The sequence below is a fragment of the Carassius carassius genome, chromosome 32, assembly GCF_963082965.1.
Source record: "Carassius carassius chromosome 32, fCarCar2.1, whole genome shotgun sequence".
NCBI classification, from domain to species: domain Eukaryota; kingdom Metazoa; phylum Chordata; class Actinopteri; order Cypriniformes; family Cyprinidae; genus Carassius; species Carassius carassius.
Window position 1 is genome coordinate 16,717,683 of NC_081786.1, and position 20,149 is coordinate 16,737,831.

At 38.3% G+C, this 20,149-nt stretch overlaps 2 protein-coding genes across 3 annotated transcripts; one reads left to right on the top strand and one right to left on the bottom strand.

Annotated features, from left to right (window-relative positions):
* Positions 1–6,005: 6,005 nt before the first annotated feature.
* abraxas2 (abraxas 2, BRISC complex subunit) lies at positions 6,006–14,191 on the bottom strand. Of its 2 annotated transcripts, none has more exons than XM_059520566.1 (9): positions 14,055–14,191; positions 12,312–12,402; positions 11,488–11,524; positions 9,627–9,693; positions 9,307–9,497; positions 8,975–9,094; positions 8,373–8,457; positions 7,683–7,800; positions 6,006–7,594 (listed from the first exon to the last, which is right to left on the bottom strand). In XM_059520566.1, exons 1-9 carry the CDS (start codon positions 14,187–14,189, stop codon positions 7,146–7,148), a joined length of 1,293 nt encoding a protein of 430 aa, XP_059376549.1. In that variant the 5' UTR covers positions 14,190–14,191; the 3' UTR covers positions 6,006–7,145. The 2 variants fall into 2 exon arrangements, with proteins under 2 accessions (XP_059376549.1, XP_059376548.1); XM_059520565.1 differs by having other exon boundaries at positions 8,975–9,097.
* Positions 14,192–14,769: 578 nt separating this feature from the next.
* On the top strand, positions 14,770–16,982 carry eef1akmt2 (EEF1A lysine methyltransferase 2). Its single transcript, XM_059520567.1, has 6 exons — positions 14,770–14,909; positions 15,103–15,168; positions 15,376–15,490; positions 16,295–16,402; positions 16,515–16,731; positions 16,815–16,982. Exons 1-6 carry the CDS (start codon positions 14,800–14,802, stop codon positions 16,910–16,912), a joined length of 714 nt encoding a protein of 237 aa, XP_059376550.1. The 5' UTR covers positions 14,770–14,799; the 3' UTR covers positions 16,913–16,982.
* Positions 16,983–20,149: the final 3,167 nt, after the last annotated feature.

The window sequence follows — 20,149 nt, forward strand, 5'->3', positions numbered from 1 at the left end:
CCACTAGAGAGTGCTGTTGGACTGCTAATGCACATCCAACCCTCTCACTGCAGTCCCCACGCTCTAACATTGACTGTCTCCCAGCAAAGGCACCTCGAGCATCATTGGATCGAGCTATCACTTGAGCGCCCCCTCAGACACTCTGCACAATCCAGCCTTCAGAGTTTGAGGGACGGCACAAGAGGCTGACTAAGACGGCCTGTTTATGACGGCTCACACAGCTGCCGTAATCACGCTAGCAGCGTGGCCCAATGTTCATTTTGTTGGACTGAATTCTGCCGTGGATATGCTTCAGGATTAGACCCAACGAAACGTAGTGACTTTTACACATGCGCTTTCCTTGCTTACGGACGCTGTGAGCTTTCCGTGCTCGGATGTTAATGCATGTGGGAATGCTGCAGGCAGAGGCTTGGAAACCACTACGTTTTATGGGCCGCAGGGTAGCGCTTTCCCGGCATTTTCACTATGGGTGTTACGCACAATTCGTCACGGATAGACCATTCAGTTCAGAAAGGCCCGCCTTTTTGCCGTGGAAATCTCCCATGGTTGTTAACCAAATCGTGGTGCTGCGGCAGGAGCATCTCTGCGGGGAATAGGGGCTATAAAAGTAGACCCCTTTCAGATGGAGTCAGGTTTTACAGCAGCTATTTTGGTAAAATAAATAAAAGTGATGATTTACGCCATTTGAATCTTGCACTCAAGATGAGCAAAATCAAGATGTTAACGGTAAAGTCTATTGTCTAAGATTCAACCAAACAGTTGGTTTGTCACGATCGATCTGAAGGATGCATATTTTCATATTCAGATCATCAAGAGACACAGGAAGTTCCTCAGATTCGCTTTAGAGGGCAAAGCGTATCAATACTGTGTTCTTCTTTCGGCTTAGCCTTGGCTCATTGAGTATTTTTGAAACGCATGGACGCAGTTCTGGCCCCGTTGCGGCTCCAGGGCGTTCGTGTATTGAATTGCCTGGACGATGGGCTGGTGTTAGCACAATCGCAGACTCAAGCACACTCCCATCGGGATCTTGTGCTGAATCATCTTAACAGCCTGGGCTTATGCACGAATTTCTAGAAGAGTGTTTTAATTCCCTCTCAGCGGATAACCTTCTGGGAATAGACTTGGACTCTCGCGCGATGACAGCAAGACTATCTCTCCCGCGCGTTCAGTCTCTCGCGTCATGTGTGCGTCACTTCAAAAGTGGGTCGCACAGTGACGGTGAGTTTGTGCCTCAGACTTTTAGGTCTAATGGCAGCGGCATCCCCTGTAATCCGTCTGGGCTTACTTCATATGCGCCCTTTTTAGTGGTGGACGACAAGCTGGAACATTTCACCCCGTTGTCTTCCGCATTGGACGATTTTGGTGACACCGGAGGTGTTATGTCAATAAGACAATGGATGTTAACCGAATTCCTTCTAGCTGGAGTTCGGCTGGGGATTTGTGCTTCCCGAGAGACTGTCACGACGGACGCGTCTTTGACTGGTTGGGAAGCTGTTTGTCAAGGGCGCCCAGCTCACGGAGTATGGACGGCGACACAATGCAGTTGGCATATAAACAGGTTGGAATTACTGGCGGTTTTTCTAGCTCTCCAGTATTTCTCGAATCTGCTGATCGGCCGTCATGTACTACTCAGGTCAGACAACATAGCGGTTGTGTCTTATCTGAATCATCAAGGAGGATTATGCTCTCGGCCCCTGTGCAGGCTGGCGAGAAATATTCTTCTTTGGTCTCAGAAAAGATTTCTGTCGATCCGAGCGGTTCATGTCCCCGGACGTTTGAACTTCACAGTGGATTTGCTATCCAGCTTGTATGCTTTTCCCCCGATTCGTCTAATTCCAGCGGTGTTATCCAGGATACGGCTGAACAGAGTGGAGCAGCTGCTGCTGGTGGTTCCGTGGTGGCCCACACAGCCGTGGTTTGCGGACCTGGTCAGTCTGTTAGCGGGCTCTCCATGGGAGATTCCCCTCAGACAGGATTTACTATCGCAAGCACAGGGAATGATTTGGCACCCAAGGCCAGATCTATGGAAGCTGTGGGCGTGGCCTCTGAGCGGAGTGAGTTAATATGTCCCGGTCTTTCTGTTGAAACCACCGAGACTATAATGAATTCTAGGGCAGCTTCTACGAGATGCTTATATGCTTTCAAATGGAAACTGTTTACGACCTGGTGTGGAATTCGTAATTGGATCCAGTTTACTGCCCAGTGGCTTCAGTACTGGAGTTCCTTCAAGACTGTTTCTCTGATGGAGTAACTGCAGCCACTCTGAAAGTTTACGTGGCAGCCATTTCAGCTAACCACGTATATATAGATGGTGCTTCAGTGGGCCGTCATCCGCTGGTGTCTCGTTTTATACAGGGTGCATGACGGCTGAGGCCTTTCCGCCCTGTGCGAGTCCATTGTGTTGCAAGGTTTATCAGGGCATCCGTTTGAGCCTTTAAAACTATACCGGATAAAATCCTGACCTTAAAGACAGTTCTTCTTGTGGCTTTATCCTCCCTCAAGAGAGTTGGGGATTAACAGGCTTTTTCTGTTTCGCCCTCGTGTATGGATTTTGCACCAGGCTCTGTGAAAGTATTGCTGCGACCGATGCCTAATTATGTCCCTAAGGTCGCTTCGAACCCTTTTCCACTTTCAACAAGTGGTCTTAGAGGCGGGGTCAGGAGATCTGAGTCTTTGCCCTGTCAGAGCGCTGAAGACTTATGTTGATCGAACAGCTCCATGGCGTGAGTCCGACCAGCTTTGTCTGTTAGGACACAAAATAGAGGCCCTGCTGTCACAAAGCAGCGCATGACCCATTGGCTGGTGGAGACTATATCTTTAGCCTATGAGGCGCGCAGACTCGCTTCGTCCTTAGGAGTTAGAGCTCATTCCACGAGAGCAGTGGTTTCATCACAAGCTTTCTCAGTGGTTCTTCTATATATGATGTCTGTGCTGCGGCAGGATGTTCCTCACCGAGCACTTTTGTCAAGTTTAACAGTCTGGATGTGAGGATGGCTCCTGGCTCCTGGCTCCTGGGTTCTCTCCACTTGAGCAGATGCTTTCCTTGGATTCCAACTATCAGGTACGTCAGACGTTATGGTATAGGGTTCCCATACGGTGACGTCACCTCAGCATCGAAGTGACCTATGAAAGGGAACATCTCGGTTACATATGTAACCACGGTTCCCTGAATAGGGAACGAGATGCTGCGGTCCCGGCCGTTCCGTACCTTGATAGCATTTCTTCAGTTCATGAAATCTGAGCGAAATAGCGCGCGACACTCAGGTATACGATGCGTATGCATGCGTAGGGCGGTGCCAAGCGCTATTTGGCCAATAGGATTGGCGGGATGGTATAGGGCTTCAGAAATTCGTCACACCGAGAGGTGTTCCCATACGGTGACGTCACCGCAGCATCTCGTTCCCTATTCAGGGAACCGTGGTTACATACGTAACCGAGATGTTTTTCTAATAGAATTATCTTACATTATCTTGTAACTTTTTATTGTGTGGGTTGTATATGTTGTCCTATTGTCTTGGTTGTTGTGTGTGTTTTTTTTATTTGGACCCTGAGTCTGTAATAAAAGATTGATTGATTGATTGATTGATTACACTAAAACAGTATGTACAATGTACACAGTCTTCCGTGGGGATGCTGCATTTTTATTTTTGACTTGGTCCTTTTTATACATTTCTGCAAACACGCTCCTCATCAGATTATGTGGAAATTAAATATTGAGTAAGTTAAATATTTAAATGCAAACATTTCGATCAAATAGAATTTCTGCAATATGTCAAACATTTAACACGCGGGAAAAAAGGCTATCCGTGCTAAGTTTAAAGTATCCCAGTTCTTTTTTCAACCCTGTCTGCAGATCCCGTGAATGACTAGCGCCACCTACAGGATCAAGATATAAACTACACAACTCGATGTGTGCGTTAGTTTTATTTGTTTTATTTGTTTACATTATTTTTTTTTTTGTAACGAATATGGTAACATAACTACCTTCAATGACACAAAATTGAGCTTATATATATGATCGAAAATTCAACATATCTGTAAGGAAATCATTGTTCCACCTGAGGCTGAAAGCTTTTACCATCATAGGTGAGGATTTAAAACGGTCACATTCAGTGAAAGGGGTTCTTGCTCTCAAACCTAATATATTTGATAGCTCAGTTAATTTGTCTTGTGTGAAGAGTGTCAAATCATAGTTACTCCTCATGTAGAGATCTTGTGAAATTTGATGCCAGCAAAAAACACGTTTAAATTTGGCTTTAAGTGCCTGTTAAGATTTTACAGACTGCAAAATAAATGGGTCTAATAATTTAACCGATAAGGATAATGTCTACGGGAAACAATATGCCTTTTAGACTAATATTATAGAGAAGTTGTTCAACCAAAAATGAAAAATCTGTCAGAATTGATTCAACCCCATGTCTTTTGGTACCTGTATGAGCTGCTTAAACATCCCCTACAATTAAAGTGAATGGTGACCACAACTTAAATTGCTTACATTAGGCTTATCATATGGCTTCAGGATTGGAATATACTGCATAGGTCATATGGATCACTTTAATAATGTTTCCGCCTTTATGAAGCTCGACAGGACCTCATCCCCATCCACATTCATTGTATGGAAAAGAGAAGCTTACACATTCTCCAACTATCTTCCTTTGAAGAAAAAGGCCCTGAAAGCACATGAGGGTGAGCAAATGATGAGAGAATGGGCATATTAGCCACCAAAGGATACTAACAATACAAAATATGTTTGCTGAAACACTGCTACTATTTCATAACTGGGAATTTACTTCATATTTGTAAACACGTTGACAGATTTATGACAGAAGTAGATGGAACGGTTAAAGCTTGCAGTAGTGCAACAGCCTGCCAAACACAGTCTCCGCTTGTAAAACATGAGAAACTTCAGGCCAATTCTGACGGAAACAATGTTGATCACTCACAGCTGCTCGATTGCAGGAAAACAGTCAAGTCAGACCTGCAGCTGACTAACTGACAATAAAATGACAATCACATCATTGCAATTTCCCCATTAAAATGGCACAATGCCGAATTTGGATTTATTTTGTAATCAGATTTGAAAGCATCTGTAAGGATAAAGCAAAATGCAATATGGCAGCAAGGACTGACACTGAATTAGATGCTGCAAATTTACTCAGATTAATCATGAATAGCATTTGTTGGGAAAAAAAACCCCAGATCAGATTCTGTATATGCATATATATTTTATCATCTTAAGTGGCATTTATGTTCATTAGAGGGACTGGCTGCCAGCCGTCCAAACAAGCCCATGTCAAGTTTAAATGTGGAATCTCTCCACTTTAGTGTCACTGTTCAGTTTAACGCTTACATATTCATGTTGAAAACCATGGGTGGTGGTGGTTTTTGGCTGTACACTTGAAGACAGATGCCAAAGTCCGAATGAGACAGAAACATTTAAAGCAGACGGTTAATGCAACATGATACAGCTGACTAAAACATCTCTGTCAGTGTACTCTCATTCACACTCATGCCAGGGAACAAACATGAGTTATTTTTCTGTCCTGCTGCAGAAATATACTGAATGAAAAGTGAGACATTCTCGGGCTCTGCCAAAATAAACGTCAGAGCGTCAGACCCTGAGTTAAAACTAAGAAATACGTTTTGGATTCTTTGGGTGAAAAAGTCAGACAGCTCATCAATCTGATTCGAATGACTTGCTCAAAATTGTTCACAATATGCACAACATGAGTGAATCTCACAAGAACGCGTTACAGTCATTTCACTCCACATTTTTCAGGTTTATATATGTATATATATATATATATATATATATATATGTATATATATATATATATATGTGTATATATTTATATGTATAAAATTTGTAACTGGGAATTTTTTTTTTAAGAGGACTATTGACATTTTTTACATTGTAAAATCAGTTTCCACTAAATCTCCAAACGTTATTGTAAAATTAAATTGTCTAGTGTTTATACATCATGGTCAAGGCCATTTGAAATTCAGTGGCAAGTTATTATTATATAATGGTTAATGGTAAAATGACCCAGTCATGTTTTTCTGAGATTCACACACACACAAACTTTTGAGGGAAAACGTCATTTTGGTTTGATCAGATGTAGCAAAACATCCACTAACAGATGACAAAACTGCTTCTACCTTTAAAGATCTGCTGCATATGGCTGAAATCTTTATTACACGTGATCACAGATCTCTAAACTGATTCACCGCTGCATTGCTTTGAGCAATCATGTCTTCTCAACTAAAGAACAAATGCATGTGGACAAGATGATGTGAGAAAACAGCAGTCCTGGAACTGTAAAAGAATCCTGAGATCGATGATGCTGCATTCTGACCCTTCCAATTTCTGATGGCTCCGTCAAACCGTACGACCGGAATATTCGTTTAAAGCTCAATGGTGAAAGTTTGAGGTTCAGCATAAAGAAATATCAAATTTGATTCATTCATTAGGAAAAAATGTGTTTAAGCCAATGAAATTAGTAGTGATCTACAGTATGTCATAGAAAATACAAGCACCCCTTATCAAAGTTACTTTTATAATCGTTGACCAAAAATGATTTTTTTAAGAATAGGCCATTATATTACTCAATCAAATCAAATATAACTGATAAAACCAAAAATAAAATAAAATTTTCTACAGGGTCAGCTGTAGTCCTAAGCACTTATTATAACTGATTTTTTTCTGTCCATTCAGATTTATGAAGCAAGACAATGAAGATATAATAAGCTCACACAGAGACGTGTTTGAAGGCTGCAACAAAAAAAAGACATTCCCTTTGCTTTTACAAATGCAGATCAAAAGAAGGCAAAACAGTGCAAGAGGTAAATGGTGCAAGAACCGAATGACTCCAGTGAGGGGCAGACGCCGAGATAAGCAGGCTGCACCTCTCCACCCAAACGAAACCAGAGAGGAGAGCATGAAACGGAGAAAAAGGGACGTGTGGATCCAGATGGGGATATCATTCCATTCCGCTGTCCTGCACAGAGCTGTTAAATGTGTGCAATAGGACAGCATTGTCATAATTCACAAAAGGCAAGTGCTTGTTTGTGTTCCGAACACCATGACCTCACGATCACACCTAGTTCTGTTCGTTCATCAGTATCCCCGTTGGTTTGTTTGATTACTACGAGCCTGGCGGGCTGTGGGCGTCTCCGTCGGGCCACAGTGTAGCCGGTCGTCCTAATGTAACAGTTTCTGTTAAGGAAGGTGGTTGCAATTGCTCGCTAACTAAATTTTCGTACTCGCTACTGTCCTCGTCATCGTCGTCGCCGTCCTCCTGGTCTTCCTGGCCGGTGGCCTGGCGGTTCAGGGAATCGGAGCTTGAACCGTCTCCGTTGCCCAGGCCCAGACTGGGAGACGGGTGACCGGGCGAACCTACGGCTTGGGGCCGCGGTAGCAGTATAGCGCTTGGTGAATCTGGAGGCAGTGTGGTGCTGTAGATTGGTGGAGATGACGAGTTCACGGGTCTCTCCACCGAGGGACCTGAGGGCACGACTTGAGTTGGTGAAGACTGTGAGGAGTCAGGAAGGGCAGAGTTATCAGGAAGCGTGACAGCGGCCGCCTCTTGGAGTCCTGTAAGGAAAACGGAGAGGATAATAAAAGGAATCGTTTCCCTTTTTGGTTAAACAAGCCACAAATGCAAAGAGTCATCAGCACGTACTTCTCTCTTCCTCAGCGCTGTTCCGTTTCCTGAGAGCGATTTCCTCTTTGAGTTTGTTCACTTCTTCTTGGATTTTCTCCCTCACTCGTTCACTTTGATCTACTTCACAACACACCGCCTGCAGGATGACAGAAAATTCATTAGGGATGCATGATTTTATTGGAACGTCTTAATGTAAACATCAGCATCATCCCTGCACAAGGAGTGCTAATGATTTTTTGAATTTATACAGCATTTTTGCTTAAGACCATCTACAAATGTTAAATCTTCAAATAAAATGTTAAGCTTACAACTGAATCTGTCGAGAAAGAAAAAACAAAAACAAAAAAAACAATCAGTGATTGATTTTATTATAGTTATTTTCAAAGCTTTCAATGTACATATAAAAATATCTTTTAATAATCTTCATTTAGTTCTAACAAGCAAGTTTCTGCTCAAAACAAATCAAAATTAAAAATAATTTTTCCACACTAATCTGCACAGGACAGACTTGGTGTTGTTTCCAAACAAAGTAAATGTGTATATCAGTATCGGCTATCGTGCATCCCTAAAATTCATAGATGGCACATTCTGAGCATAACTTATTTAAAACATTTAAATGTTATTAGACATAGCAAATTGAGGTGTATTTTAACCAACATCTCCTGAAGTTATCTGACAGTTCAGAAACATTGTAAGACTGAAACTCACCTGCACTCTTTCTTGAAGGGCACTGTATACTTGAAAAATAGCTCGAATGTCCTTCATCACCCCATCCTTATCAAAAAACTCAGTCCTATAAATAAAAAAATGAATTGGATATCATAATTCAAGTATTTACTGCAGCAAAAGAAAGACTATATTTCACATGCTGTTTAGGTTAAATTATGTAAATGAAGAAAAACTTTATCATGGTTATTACAAAAATATTGAGCAGTGCAACTATTATCAACATAGATATCACTAAGAAATGTTTCTTGAGCACCAAATCAACATATCCGAATGATTTCTTAAAAAAAAAAAAAAAGTGACACTGAAGAATGATGCTGAAAATTCAGCCTTACCATCACAGAAATGAATTACATTTTCAAATATATTCAAATAGACAAGATTTTAATTGTAATAATATTTTACAATATTACTGTTTCACTGTATTTTTGATCAAATAAATGTGGCCTTGATTTACAAAAGAGACTTCTTCAAATTCCTATATTTTTGAATGGTAGGACAAAATCAAAATAACAGTTTGCTTTAACTACATTTTGTGACATGGCTAAAGAGGAGTAATGAACATTGCAGTTATGTTGCCTCACCCATGTTCTTGAATGACACTGGCGTAGTTCTTGGAGGTGTTCGGCACAGATGAGACTTTATATTCCTGCTGACTGGTATTACCCAGGTTTGGGATGCTTAGAGATATCCTCTGATTATAGCTACTGAGATAAAGATCAAGATTGCAACAGAAATGCTCATAAACACAATATCAGCAACATCACACCATTTGCAAACATTATGCATGGTATTATGAAATAACAAAATGAGAGACAAGTCTCTAAACAGTTAAGCAGAACCAAGATTTTGTCATATTTTGTTCCTTTTTATGCCACAGTATTACATAATTATGTATTAACCAGCATGTACATACTTTCTGTTGGGCCTGAAGAGCACATACTCCAAAGCATGTGTGGAACTATTGGCAGTGGAGATGAAGCTGAACAGGAGGAAGACCAGATCTGGGATGCCAAGTATATGGGTCAACTGCTTATGGATCACCTGCTCCCTGAATGACATCTGCTGTTGAGTGTTCCTTCTAAACCGGTACCAGCCAATAACATTCTGCACAAAAAAGAAAAGACATTGGGAAGTGTCAGACAAAGTCGAACACCAAAGGACATAGTTAATCGTTAATAATTTATTCATTTTACTCTCTAAAATTTGTATGCATATTTCATGATAACTGCTTACTTTTCTTCTGTCCTTGAGGATTCTGTTGAGATTTTCTTCATTGACGTTACCTGCATAGTCATAAAAGCTGCAACAAACAAAAAATATTGCAGTTAAAACTTTGATTTCAATAATTCCATTCAAAAAGTGAAACTTGTATATTATATTCATTCATTAGACACAGACTGATATTTTTCAAATGTTTATTTCTTTTAATTTTGATGATTATAACTGACAACTAAGGAAAATCCCAAATTCAGTATCTCAGAAAACTAGAATATTGTGAAAAGGTTCAATACTGAAGACACCTGGTGCCACACTCTAATCAGCTAATTAACTCAAAACACATGCAAAGGCCTTTAAATGGTCTCTCAGTCTAGTTCTGTAGGCTACACAATCATGAGGAAGACTGAATTGACAGTTGTCCAAAAGATGACCATTGACACCTTGTACAATGAGGGCAAGACACAAAAGCTCATTGCAAAAGAGGCTGGCTGTCCACAGAGCTCTGTGTCCAAGCACATTAATAGAGGCGAAGGGAAGGAAAAGATGTGATAGAAAAAAAAGTGTACAAGCAATAGGGATAACCGCACCCTGGAGAGGATTGTGAAACAAAACCCATTCAAAAATGTGGGGGAGATTCACAAAGAGTGGACTGCAGCTGGAGTCAGTGCTTCAAGAACCACTACACACAGACGTATGCAAGACATGGGTTTCAGCTGTCGCATTCCTTGTGCCAAGCCACTCTTGAACAACAGACAGCGTCAGAAGCATCCAGGACCGGACTGCTGCTGAGTTGTCCAAAGTTATGTTCTCTGATGAAAGTCAATTTTGCATTTCCTTTGGAAATCAGGGTCCCAGAGTATGGAGAAAGAGAGGCACACAATCCATGTTGCTTGAGGTCCAGTGTAAAGTTTCCACAGTCAGTGATGGTTGGGGGTCCCATGTCATCTGCTAGTGTTGGTCCACTGTGTTTTCTGAGGTCCAAGGTCAACACAGCCAGGAAGTTTTAGATCACTTCATGCTTCCTGCTGCTGAACAACCTTATGGAGATGCAGATTTCATTTTCCAATGGGACGTGGCACCTGCACACAGTGCCAAAGTTACCAGTACCTGGTTTAAGGACCATGGTATCCCTGTTCTTCATTGGCCAGCAAACTCATCTGACCTTAACTACATAGAAAATCTATGGGGTATTGTGAAGAGGAAGATGTGATATGCCAGACCCAAGAATGCAGAAGAGCTGAAGGCCACTATCAGAGCAACCTGGGCTCTCATAACACCTGAGCAGTGCCACAGACTGATCGACTCCATGCCACGCCGCATTGCTGCAGTATTTCAGGCAAAAGGAGCCCAACAAGTATTGAGTGCTGTACAGTACATGCTCATACTTTTCAGTTGGCCAAGATTTCTAAAAATCCTTTCTTTGTATTGGTCTTAAGTAAAATTATAATTTTCTGAGATACTGAATTTGGGATTTTCCTTAGTTGTCAGTTATAATCATCATAATTAAAATAAATAAACATTTGAAATATATCAGTCTTTGTGTAATGAATGAATATAATATACAAGTTTCACTTTTTGAATGGAATTAGTGAAATAAATCAACTTTCTGATGATATTCTAACTATATGACCAGCACCTGTATGTATATATATATTCAAAGGTTTATGGTCATATATATATGATTTTTGTTGTGCAATAATATATATTATTATTAAATAATTATTTCAACCAAACCTTGGCAAACAAAAAAGGCTTATTTCAAAAATCTTTCCGACACAAAACATTTAACTGATAGTGTATATTTTTATTGTAACATATAATAAACATTTGAAAAATGCATCTACTAAATCCAATTGCCCATGCAGGACATTCTTACCTAAACAGTTGTGCACAAGGTTCATGATTATGGACCTCTGAAAAACAAGTGAATGCGAGTGATCAATTATATTCAAGATCTGAGTAAAGCAAGCATGCTATGACAGTCAAAAGGTCTAATTTAAATATTAATAATATGCATACAGACAACATTAACCTTGGAATAGACGAAGGAAAATATGTTAGCAGATTTGTTCTCTAAAAACTGTAACATGCAGCCATCGTGATCTGAAGGTTGTCTAGAGGACAACATGACCTTCATAATGACTCCTCTTACTGCAAATATAAGGTACTATCTGGGCCCACTTTTGATGTTGAAGGCCTTTGTGAAATTGTTTGGTAAAGTGATCAGAGATGAAGGGGTCCTGGGAGCAACGCCAAACTCAGAAACATGATCACTTAATGCTGGAGGAAGCTATTTCCAGCATTTCTGAGCCAAAAAGGTCTACATTGATGTATGAGGCTTTATCTCCCAGGCCCTAATCAGAAATTCTGGCTGACACAAACTTAAGTGGTTTATCAAGTTATTGACAACCAGAGCAGCTTGCAACAGTTCTTTGAATGATTGAGACTGAACAGATTACATCAGCCATATCTTGAACTGATAAAGTACCTCTGCTCACACACACGGTAGGTTGTCACGTCCTCAATGTGAAACGTATCATGTCTGTGATTTGAGCCTTCAAGGATTTCAGTAATTGTGCATCGTGTTTTGATAATGCATGATAAAATGGTCATTAAAAACTTTTTATTTTGCAACAGTATTTTTTGTCTGTAGTTTTGGGACAGTAAAAAAAATTACAAAAAAATCAACCATGGTTTTACCTATTACACTGACGAATTCTGAGCTACCGATGTGTGAGTCACTGATGCTTAAAGTCTCCTCTTGTCTCACTTCTCCCAACAGGAAGCCCTCCTAAATGAGGCATAAAAGAGGCATAAAAATGACATTTCAAAGGCAAAGACGGTGTATTTAAGATTTAATGTTATTATTACCGTAATTTAATAGACGCTTTCAATAAAAGGTACAAAATAAGGCCTACAACTGTTTTAAAATTAAGTAATAATTACTATTATTATTAGGCCTAGTATTACTCAATTTTGGATGTCTACATACAGTTTAATAACCTTGTATGATTTAGAAATTTCTTAGAAATAAACATGAAAAACACATACCATTAAATATGCAAATGTTAAAAACAACTTACAACTACAAACACATATTTATTTAAAAAAAACAGCATTCCAACTTTATCATATGTTAAGCTGCCCTTTAGTCATAGCTTGCTAGTCTGTTACAAATGTTGGTTTTTAGTTACTTATCATAGTAATATAATTTTATTTTTCTTACTGTAACAGGCCAAATGCCATTTAAAGGGACAATTCATGTGTTTAAAAAGCAAACAAAACCTAACTTGTACCTCTAAAGGTCATGGTATACCAAAATGTACCAAAATGTGAATATACCCAGAATCCATGCAACAAATGTTACAAAATAGAAAAGTTTATACAAGAAGGTCTAAAAAACTGAAATTTCCCAAACACTGCTCCAATGAGAGAACAACAGAAACACTTTCTCCAGGCACACAACTCAACTTACCCGGCTATTTACTTCAGATCATACTAAAAATGCTGATTGTTCTTACCAATTAAAATAAAATTAGGTTACCAAGGCGGTTTAGTATCAAAAACCCACATATAAACACCATGTAAATTAACAGTTTATCCCATAAACAAGCTCAAATCGAAATTAAAATGGTTGTCATTTAGATATTGAATACGGAAAAACAGTAAAACCCGTCATATCTTTGACTGAATGAACACTTGACTAACCAGCCCAAAACAACTATGCGAAGCCTGCGGTGTCAATGGCAGATCACCTAGTTCCTAATGCCTCATTAAAAACATTAGAGGGCATGACACAAGTACTGGAAATGTTAAGCAATTTGTGAACAGTCCATTAAATATGTCTTTTGGATACTCAAGTTTGCATTTGACAGTTGTTGCTGACATACAGGTAAGCTAGCCAGCCAGCTAACGTTAATGTGACTATCTTGACACCTCGACGTAGACGAGACTGAATTCACCGAGAGCTACTGGGCGGTGTACACTGATGACAGCGAGCAATCATACAGTGAATAAACGGCAATGACACTTTCTGACAAGCTTGTAAAATCTTACGGCTTGTAGATTTGCTAGCTGTCACCCTGGCTGCGTTTCCAAACCCAGTGTGCTCCCTCTCTAGACCGCACTCGGTTAATCATCAAGGGGGGGCAACGTTACTGAGTCTGCTTTATTCGACTAAACATACCTAAAAGTGCCATGAAAAAGCACAAAATTCCCGATGAGTCAGGATTTTCATTGTTCTAATACACCCTTGAATGTTAGAAAGGCTGTCTAGGTAGGCGGCTGGCCGGGTTTTGATTCACAGCCGCTCTGAAGCCACACCAGGAAGATGACACCGGGAAATGAATTAACTGTGTTTTGATGGAATAAACTGTTTGTTGTTTCACTATGCGATCGTGTCCCTACACATTTACCCTCAAAGTCAGATGATGGAATACTTACATGATCGGAATTGGTGTTGGCACTGTGATAACACACAGAACTAAAAGTGTATCCCGAAATTGACGCCGCCATGATGGAAACATACGCGCCGAGCCCACAATCCTTTGCGCACACACTGCACACCAGCCTGCCCATGAATAAACAAACGCTGAGATAACAGATGCTCACCCTATATATATATATATATATATATATATATATATATATATATATATATATATATATATATATATATATATATATATATATATATATATACTTGATTGATATATATGCTTGATTGGATGATTTTTTTATTATATAAATAAAACGTTAACGTAAATAAATAATAATTACCTTTAAAATGTTATACATTACACGTTAAAACTATTTGCATACACGTTATATAAACCATCATATTTACATTGAAACAACAACAACAGTTTTTTTTAACTTTAATCTATCTCTGTTTATAGTATAAAAATAGAAATAAGTGCAATCATCGCCATCAGAACTGACGACACACATTACGTCATGGCGGAATGATGTAAAACATAAAGTAAGAACTGTTATAATTTTCTACAACAAAAAAAGTGCAACATTTGTCAACTGTGTGATTTTGCATATTGTTTTTTTGTTATCCGTCAATCCGTGTATTATTATTATTATTATTTTATCGATTTGCTTTCGATTTTGAATATGCAACACTAAAAACTTTTATTATGAAGTGTCATGTCGCTGGTCATGTTGTGTATGACGTCAGCGGATGTTGACGAGTCGAGTCGTCATGAGCACACATGGGGCAGAAGACTGTCCGCTGCAGTGCACACAATCAGAAGATGATTTTGCTCCTTCAAAACTCGGAACAAAGGACTAGTAAGAGATTTTACTTGATTAGTTAGCCCTTCTAGAAGACCGGCACATGGGTTACACTTGACTTATGTTTTCACTTCTACTATACCTCACATGATTACTGTATATTCTACCCAGAATGCGTTTATTTTTCTTTTGTGACCAGACTTCTGACTTGAGCATAATTTTTCTGTCCATTCTACCGTTTTACTTTAAGCTGGGATGATGCTTACAAGAGAGAGCTTCAGACTTTCAAGGATATTGGAGATGTGGGAGAAATATGGTAATTTTACTTTGTGTGGGTGTGGGTGGCACATACTTGTTTATGAATGCCCTTTCATACTGATGTTCTTCTTCGAATAAAGTGTAACGTTACAGTGTTTCAGTGCTAGTCCGTTGAACCAGTCCCATCTTCTGCTGTATAATAGTTGTGTTCAGTTATTCAGGAGAATTTGATGACTGTAATAGTATTCTTCTGGTCCACCTTTAGGTTTGGAGAGGAAAGCATGGACAGAGTGATCAGATGGATGGAAGCACAAAATGTACCTGAAAATGCTGCCATACTTGACATTGGAACTGGAAACGGGATGTTTCTTGTGGAACTGGCAAGTCAAGTTCAATATAGCTCAGCGTTTAGTTATTTACTTTATATTCAATCATTCTAATTAATTATTACTAATTAATAAGTCAATTATATAAATGAAGTGAGCAATATTAAGTGAGTTTATACATAAAACAAGATCAAACATCTGTCAGTAAGGTATGACTCCCTTTGAATTAGGTTGATTTTTTAACTTGACTGATATTTGTTCATGTTTTAAACATTTATATATTTAGCCGTTATTTAACTAGGCAAGTTAATTAAGATCAAGTACTTATTTTCAATAACAGCCTTGCTGTTAAGAATTAAATCTCAGAACATTTACAGGTCGAGGTCAGAGCAGTTACCGGTACTAGTAATTTTTTAAATGCACATACTGGAATATTTGGCTCTGATTTTAATAACGTTTGTAGCACATTCCAGCAAATTCAATAGCGTAAACAAACATTAGTTTCTCATAAAACAAGAATTTTGATGTCAAATAATTTTAATGGTTATGCAAATGTATCTTGATTTAGGAATCTTTAGAGAAAGCAGAAAAGAAAAGACAAAAATACCAATACTAAATTTACTAAAGATAATAAATTTCATGAAGTTGTATTTTTAGACTTTGTAGCATTGCTTGTTCAAGACATTGACATTATGATTATTATCACATTGAAGTATTGTTACGATTTATTAAATTTCATACTCAAATTTTATTTTCTTGATTTAAGAAAAATCTTAAAATGTTGTCGAGTCTTTACCTCACAGAAACCCTGATGATGTAAATAAGTATAAATAATAATGGCATGAATTATCCTTTAAGGCCAAGCATGGTTTTTCAAACCTCACTGGAATTGACTATTCCAAGGCTGCTGTAGAGCTCACCGTAAATATTCTGGAAGAGGAAGGCTTAAAACATGTTAAAATTCAGGTAATGAAGATGATTTGTTCTTAACATACATCAGTTAATCAAATGAATTCAGTGCACATTTAAAAAGAGCACAGAATAAAAGGGAATGTTTATTTGTCTTTGTGTTTTTCAGGTGGAGGATTTCCTGAACCCCAGCACAGAATTGAAGGGTTTTGATGTATGTATAGATAAAGGCACATTTGATGCCATTAGTTTGAGCCCAGAGGACAGAAAGGAGGCAAAAAAGCTCTATGTCAACTCTTTAAAAACTGTAATGCAACCAGGAGGCTTTTTCATCATCACCTCCTGCAACTGGACCAAAGAGCAGCTGCTCCAGATCTTCAGACCTGGTACCTTAACATATTCGCATATTCCTTAAACGAATATTGTTTCAAATACTGTATTGATTGTAGTATAATTGTGTTTCTTGCAGGGTTTGAGTTGGTACGAGAGCTGCCCACCCCTCGTTTCCAGTTTGGTGGTGTGACGGGTAACAGCGTGACAGCTTTGGTATTTAAACGGATTGACTGATACTAAGTTTTTTTTTTTTTTTTTGCAATATCAGTTATGTACTTTTAGTATAAATCGTTTTGGAAACCAATGAACTTGTTTTTCTTAATATTTCGGTAATCCAAATAAATTGAATCACCTATTACATGTGGTGGTGTACACATGAGGGCAGTATTGAGCTACATATCATTTGAACGTTACTGTATGTCAATTTTGACTCCGTTCTTATGTTGATGTGTAATGTTAGGCACAAACATGGAGTAGTTAATTGTTGCATATACTCACTGTCAGGTAAAGTTGTTTTTCTATATAGGATATTTTATTAAAATATTTCAAGTTTTTTTTTTTGGCTTTGTAGGGTTTTCTCTGAAGATTAGAGCAATATTTTTTTTTTACATATTTTAAAAAAAAGTATATTTAAAATGATCTTTTCTTTGTTTGTAGAGTTTGTTTGAGGTCTGAGCAGTGCCTTTTTTAATATTTTGAATGTATTTCATGTTATTTCTTTTTGTCTTTGCATGAGATTTGAGCAAGACATTTTTTTATGTATTCTTAAACGTTTGAGGCCATACAATGGAATTGAATGTAATGAAAATGCCAGCTGTAGAAGTGAAGTGCGGTGGAATTGGTTAAATAACATTTACATTGCCATTTGATTGCTTGTTTTTAATGCCAAGTTTTCAGGCAGCAACTTAAAAGCCAATTTAATACCAAATTATGAAATCAGTTAAACTATCAAAAAGCCCCTTTATTTGTGCTCCATAATTTGTTTATCAATTTACTAAACATCCAGTAATTGAGCTTTTTCCCTAGCAGTTTTCACGCACCAGAGCTTCACCCGAAGCTCTCAAGCACTCTTGTGAAGTTTCTGCGCTAGTGTAAATGTGCGTTCCCTGTGTCTCCCTCTGAAACGACTGAACATTCACAAATGTCTCACGCTTAATACTGACTCACACTATTGACACCTCAGGAATAGCATCCATACGGTCTCTGTTACCTCTCTCTTTCTTGGGAATATTTCTTTTTCTCTTGGTCATTTTTAAGAAAAAGTCTGACAGCTACACCTGATAAGAAAGTGATTGAGCTTCCAGGACACGACTGCTGCCACGGCAACAGCGAGAGAGCAATAAAAGACTGGCTTTGGGCCATGATGCTGTGGTACTTTAAAGAGAGAGAAATCCCCCATACCTCGCTGGTTATTACCCCGTCCCCCAGCCGGAGAATGAAATGAAAAACAAAAACCTGAATTTAAATCTCTCTTGGCACCTTCCAGAGATGAAAACAGAAGTTTACATTAAATAAATGGATTGAGGGTGCGAAAACTTCAGTTTTTTCCTGTGCATCAGCATTTCTTGTCAGTAAGAATCGGAGCGGACAGAGTATCCGGACAGCTCTTATTGAAGCGGAGATGCTGAAGAGTGAATTAATATTGTGTGAGATCGATGGCTTGCCAGTGTACATAAATGTGTGAATCATGTGAAGTCCACAGCACTGGATCAACTGTACCATGGCCACTCGAACACACAGTGACTATGAGCTGGTTAGGAGCTTGCCGTTTTTTTTTTTTTTTTTGACAGATGGTCATTAATATATCTTAACTTGTTAACTTATGCCTTAATGCCTTATAGTCTTTTGTTTTCATGGACAAACATGTTTTAGGTAAACAGATGAAAAAAAAAAAAAATAGACAAGTCAAATTTTATAATTTTTAAATCTTTTTCACTTCATCAGAATGGCATGAAAGTTGGTGACTCTTCTGACTCTTGCTATAAATGAATACACAAATTGTGGACGTGATTAGAAAAGGCTAATTGCTCTTAAAAATAGTCAGACCTGTGACCTTTTATGGCCAAAGTTACTGTCATATAAATGGGCAGAGCAAATTGTTTCTGAAAATCCTCTTCCAAGCAGCTAGTGAATGCACATGTGGTGCATCATGGTATTTTATGTGGTATGGCATTACATATGATTTTCCTTATTTCTAAGAGATGAGAATGATACAATCTGCCATCCATGCACTGGAATACCTTTTCTCTATGTTTAATAACTTTGCTCCATTTTTCTCTAAATACATTTTTTTCTTCCATAAATTTTAAAATAATTTATATATAAATATATGATGCATAATTTAGAGTGGAATATTGTAAAGTACAATAAATTGTGTTTTATAATATATAACAAATAAATATTTAAAAAATATATTTCAATAATTTGTAATCAATTGATTTATTGTTTCTGTTTACATGAGTGTGTCATTGAACAAAATCTTAAAATTTTGTTCACTATATCACTACTGTGTGTTCATATACACCATGAGTAATACTGTTTTAAATGTGTTTGAATCGGAAACACGCTGATAATCAGAGCTATTCCTGCCCATTGTGATCTAATGATCTGATTTATTCTTTGCCATCAGGAAATTCTGCTTTAAACCTTTTAAAGCAGTCAAAACAGAAAAATCTATTTCCATTGCCAGGTGATGATCTTTCTTCAGGTTGAATTAATAATAGCTGATTTGAAAAGCCCACTCAGTGTTTTTTTAATTTAAGACCCTTGATTGTTTATGACTTTTGACCATTATCCTCTACTTGAATTTAATGACAGGGCTTTATTTGTCTCACATTTATCTGCATAATTAGAGAGTTAAACCTTTAATTCAACATCCAAGCACAGGTCTCTCTAATGAAGAAAAATCGTTGTGTTTAACTGAATTAATTTACTAAGACTGCCTTCTATCTAGTCTCCTAAATACAGGCTGGATATATTTTATACTGGAAGTTTGCTCTTCTGTCACTAGCACTCTTGGGTTTTCAAAGGATCTTCAGCAGATATAAATTCACAGTGATGGTATAAAGGAGAAAGAAGTGGGCTGGAGGCTCTTCTGTAACATCTTTAACTCAATCCTGCTCTCGTCATGCAGGAATTGGCCCCAGCAGGTTGAGCGCAGACTAATGGTCAGACTAAAATACATCACCTTTGTTCAAAGAGTAGGTGGAGAGTTCTGGGGAAAGATGGAGCGGTCCAAGACAGAGCATGCGGAGAGATAGCACCTGCTCTGTCTCCTTGTAGCGAATCTTTGAGATTAGGGCATGTGTGGATGCTAAAAGGGCCAGGTCATTGTTCATATAGATGAACTGCAGTAGAATTGGGACACTAAAACTGTGAAAAAGAGCAAATAAATATGATTTTATCTTTCAGATATTTTTTTAAATAAGTAACTAATGCCCTCTGAAGCTTTCTATTTTCTCATCCATCGTA

Coding starts and splice junctions, on each gene's coding strand:
- abraxas2 (XM_059520565.1), bottom strand. CDS start 14,189: ATGGGCAGGCTGGTGTGCAGTGTGTGCGCAAAGGATTGTGGGCTCGGC. Junction 11,525..12,311: donor AGAATTCGTCAGTGTAATAG/GTAAAACCATGG, acceptor CTTGTTTTTCAG/AGGTCCATAATCATGAACCT. Junction 9,098..9,306: donor CTCTTCAGGCCCAACAGAAA/GTATGTACATGC, acceptor TCTTTATCTCAG/TAGCTATAATCAGAGGATAT.
- eef1akmt2 (XM_059520567.1), top strand. CDS start 14,800: ATGTTGACGAGTCGAGTCGTCATGAGCACACATGGGGCAGAAGACTGT. Junction 15,491..16,294: donor GGATGTTTCTTGTGGAACTG/GCAAGTCAAGTT, acceptor TTATCCTTTAAG/GCCAAGCATGGTTTTTCAAA. Junction 16,403..16,514: donor TAAAACATGTTAAAATTCAG/GTAATGAAGATG, acceptor TGTGTTTTTCAG/GTGGAGGATTTCCTGAACCC.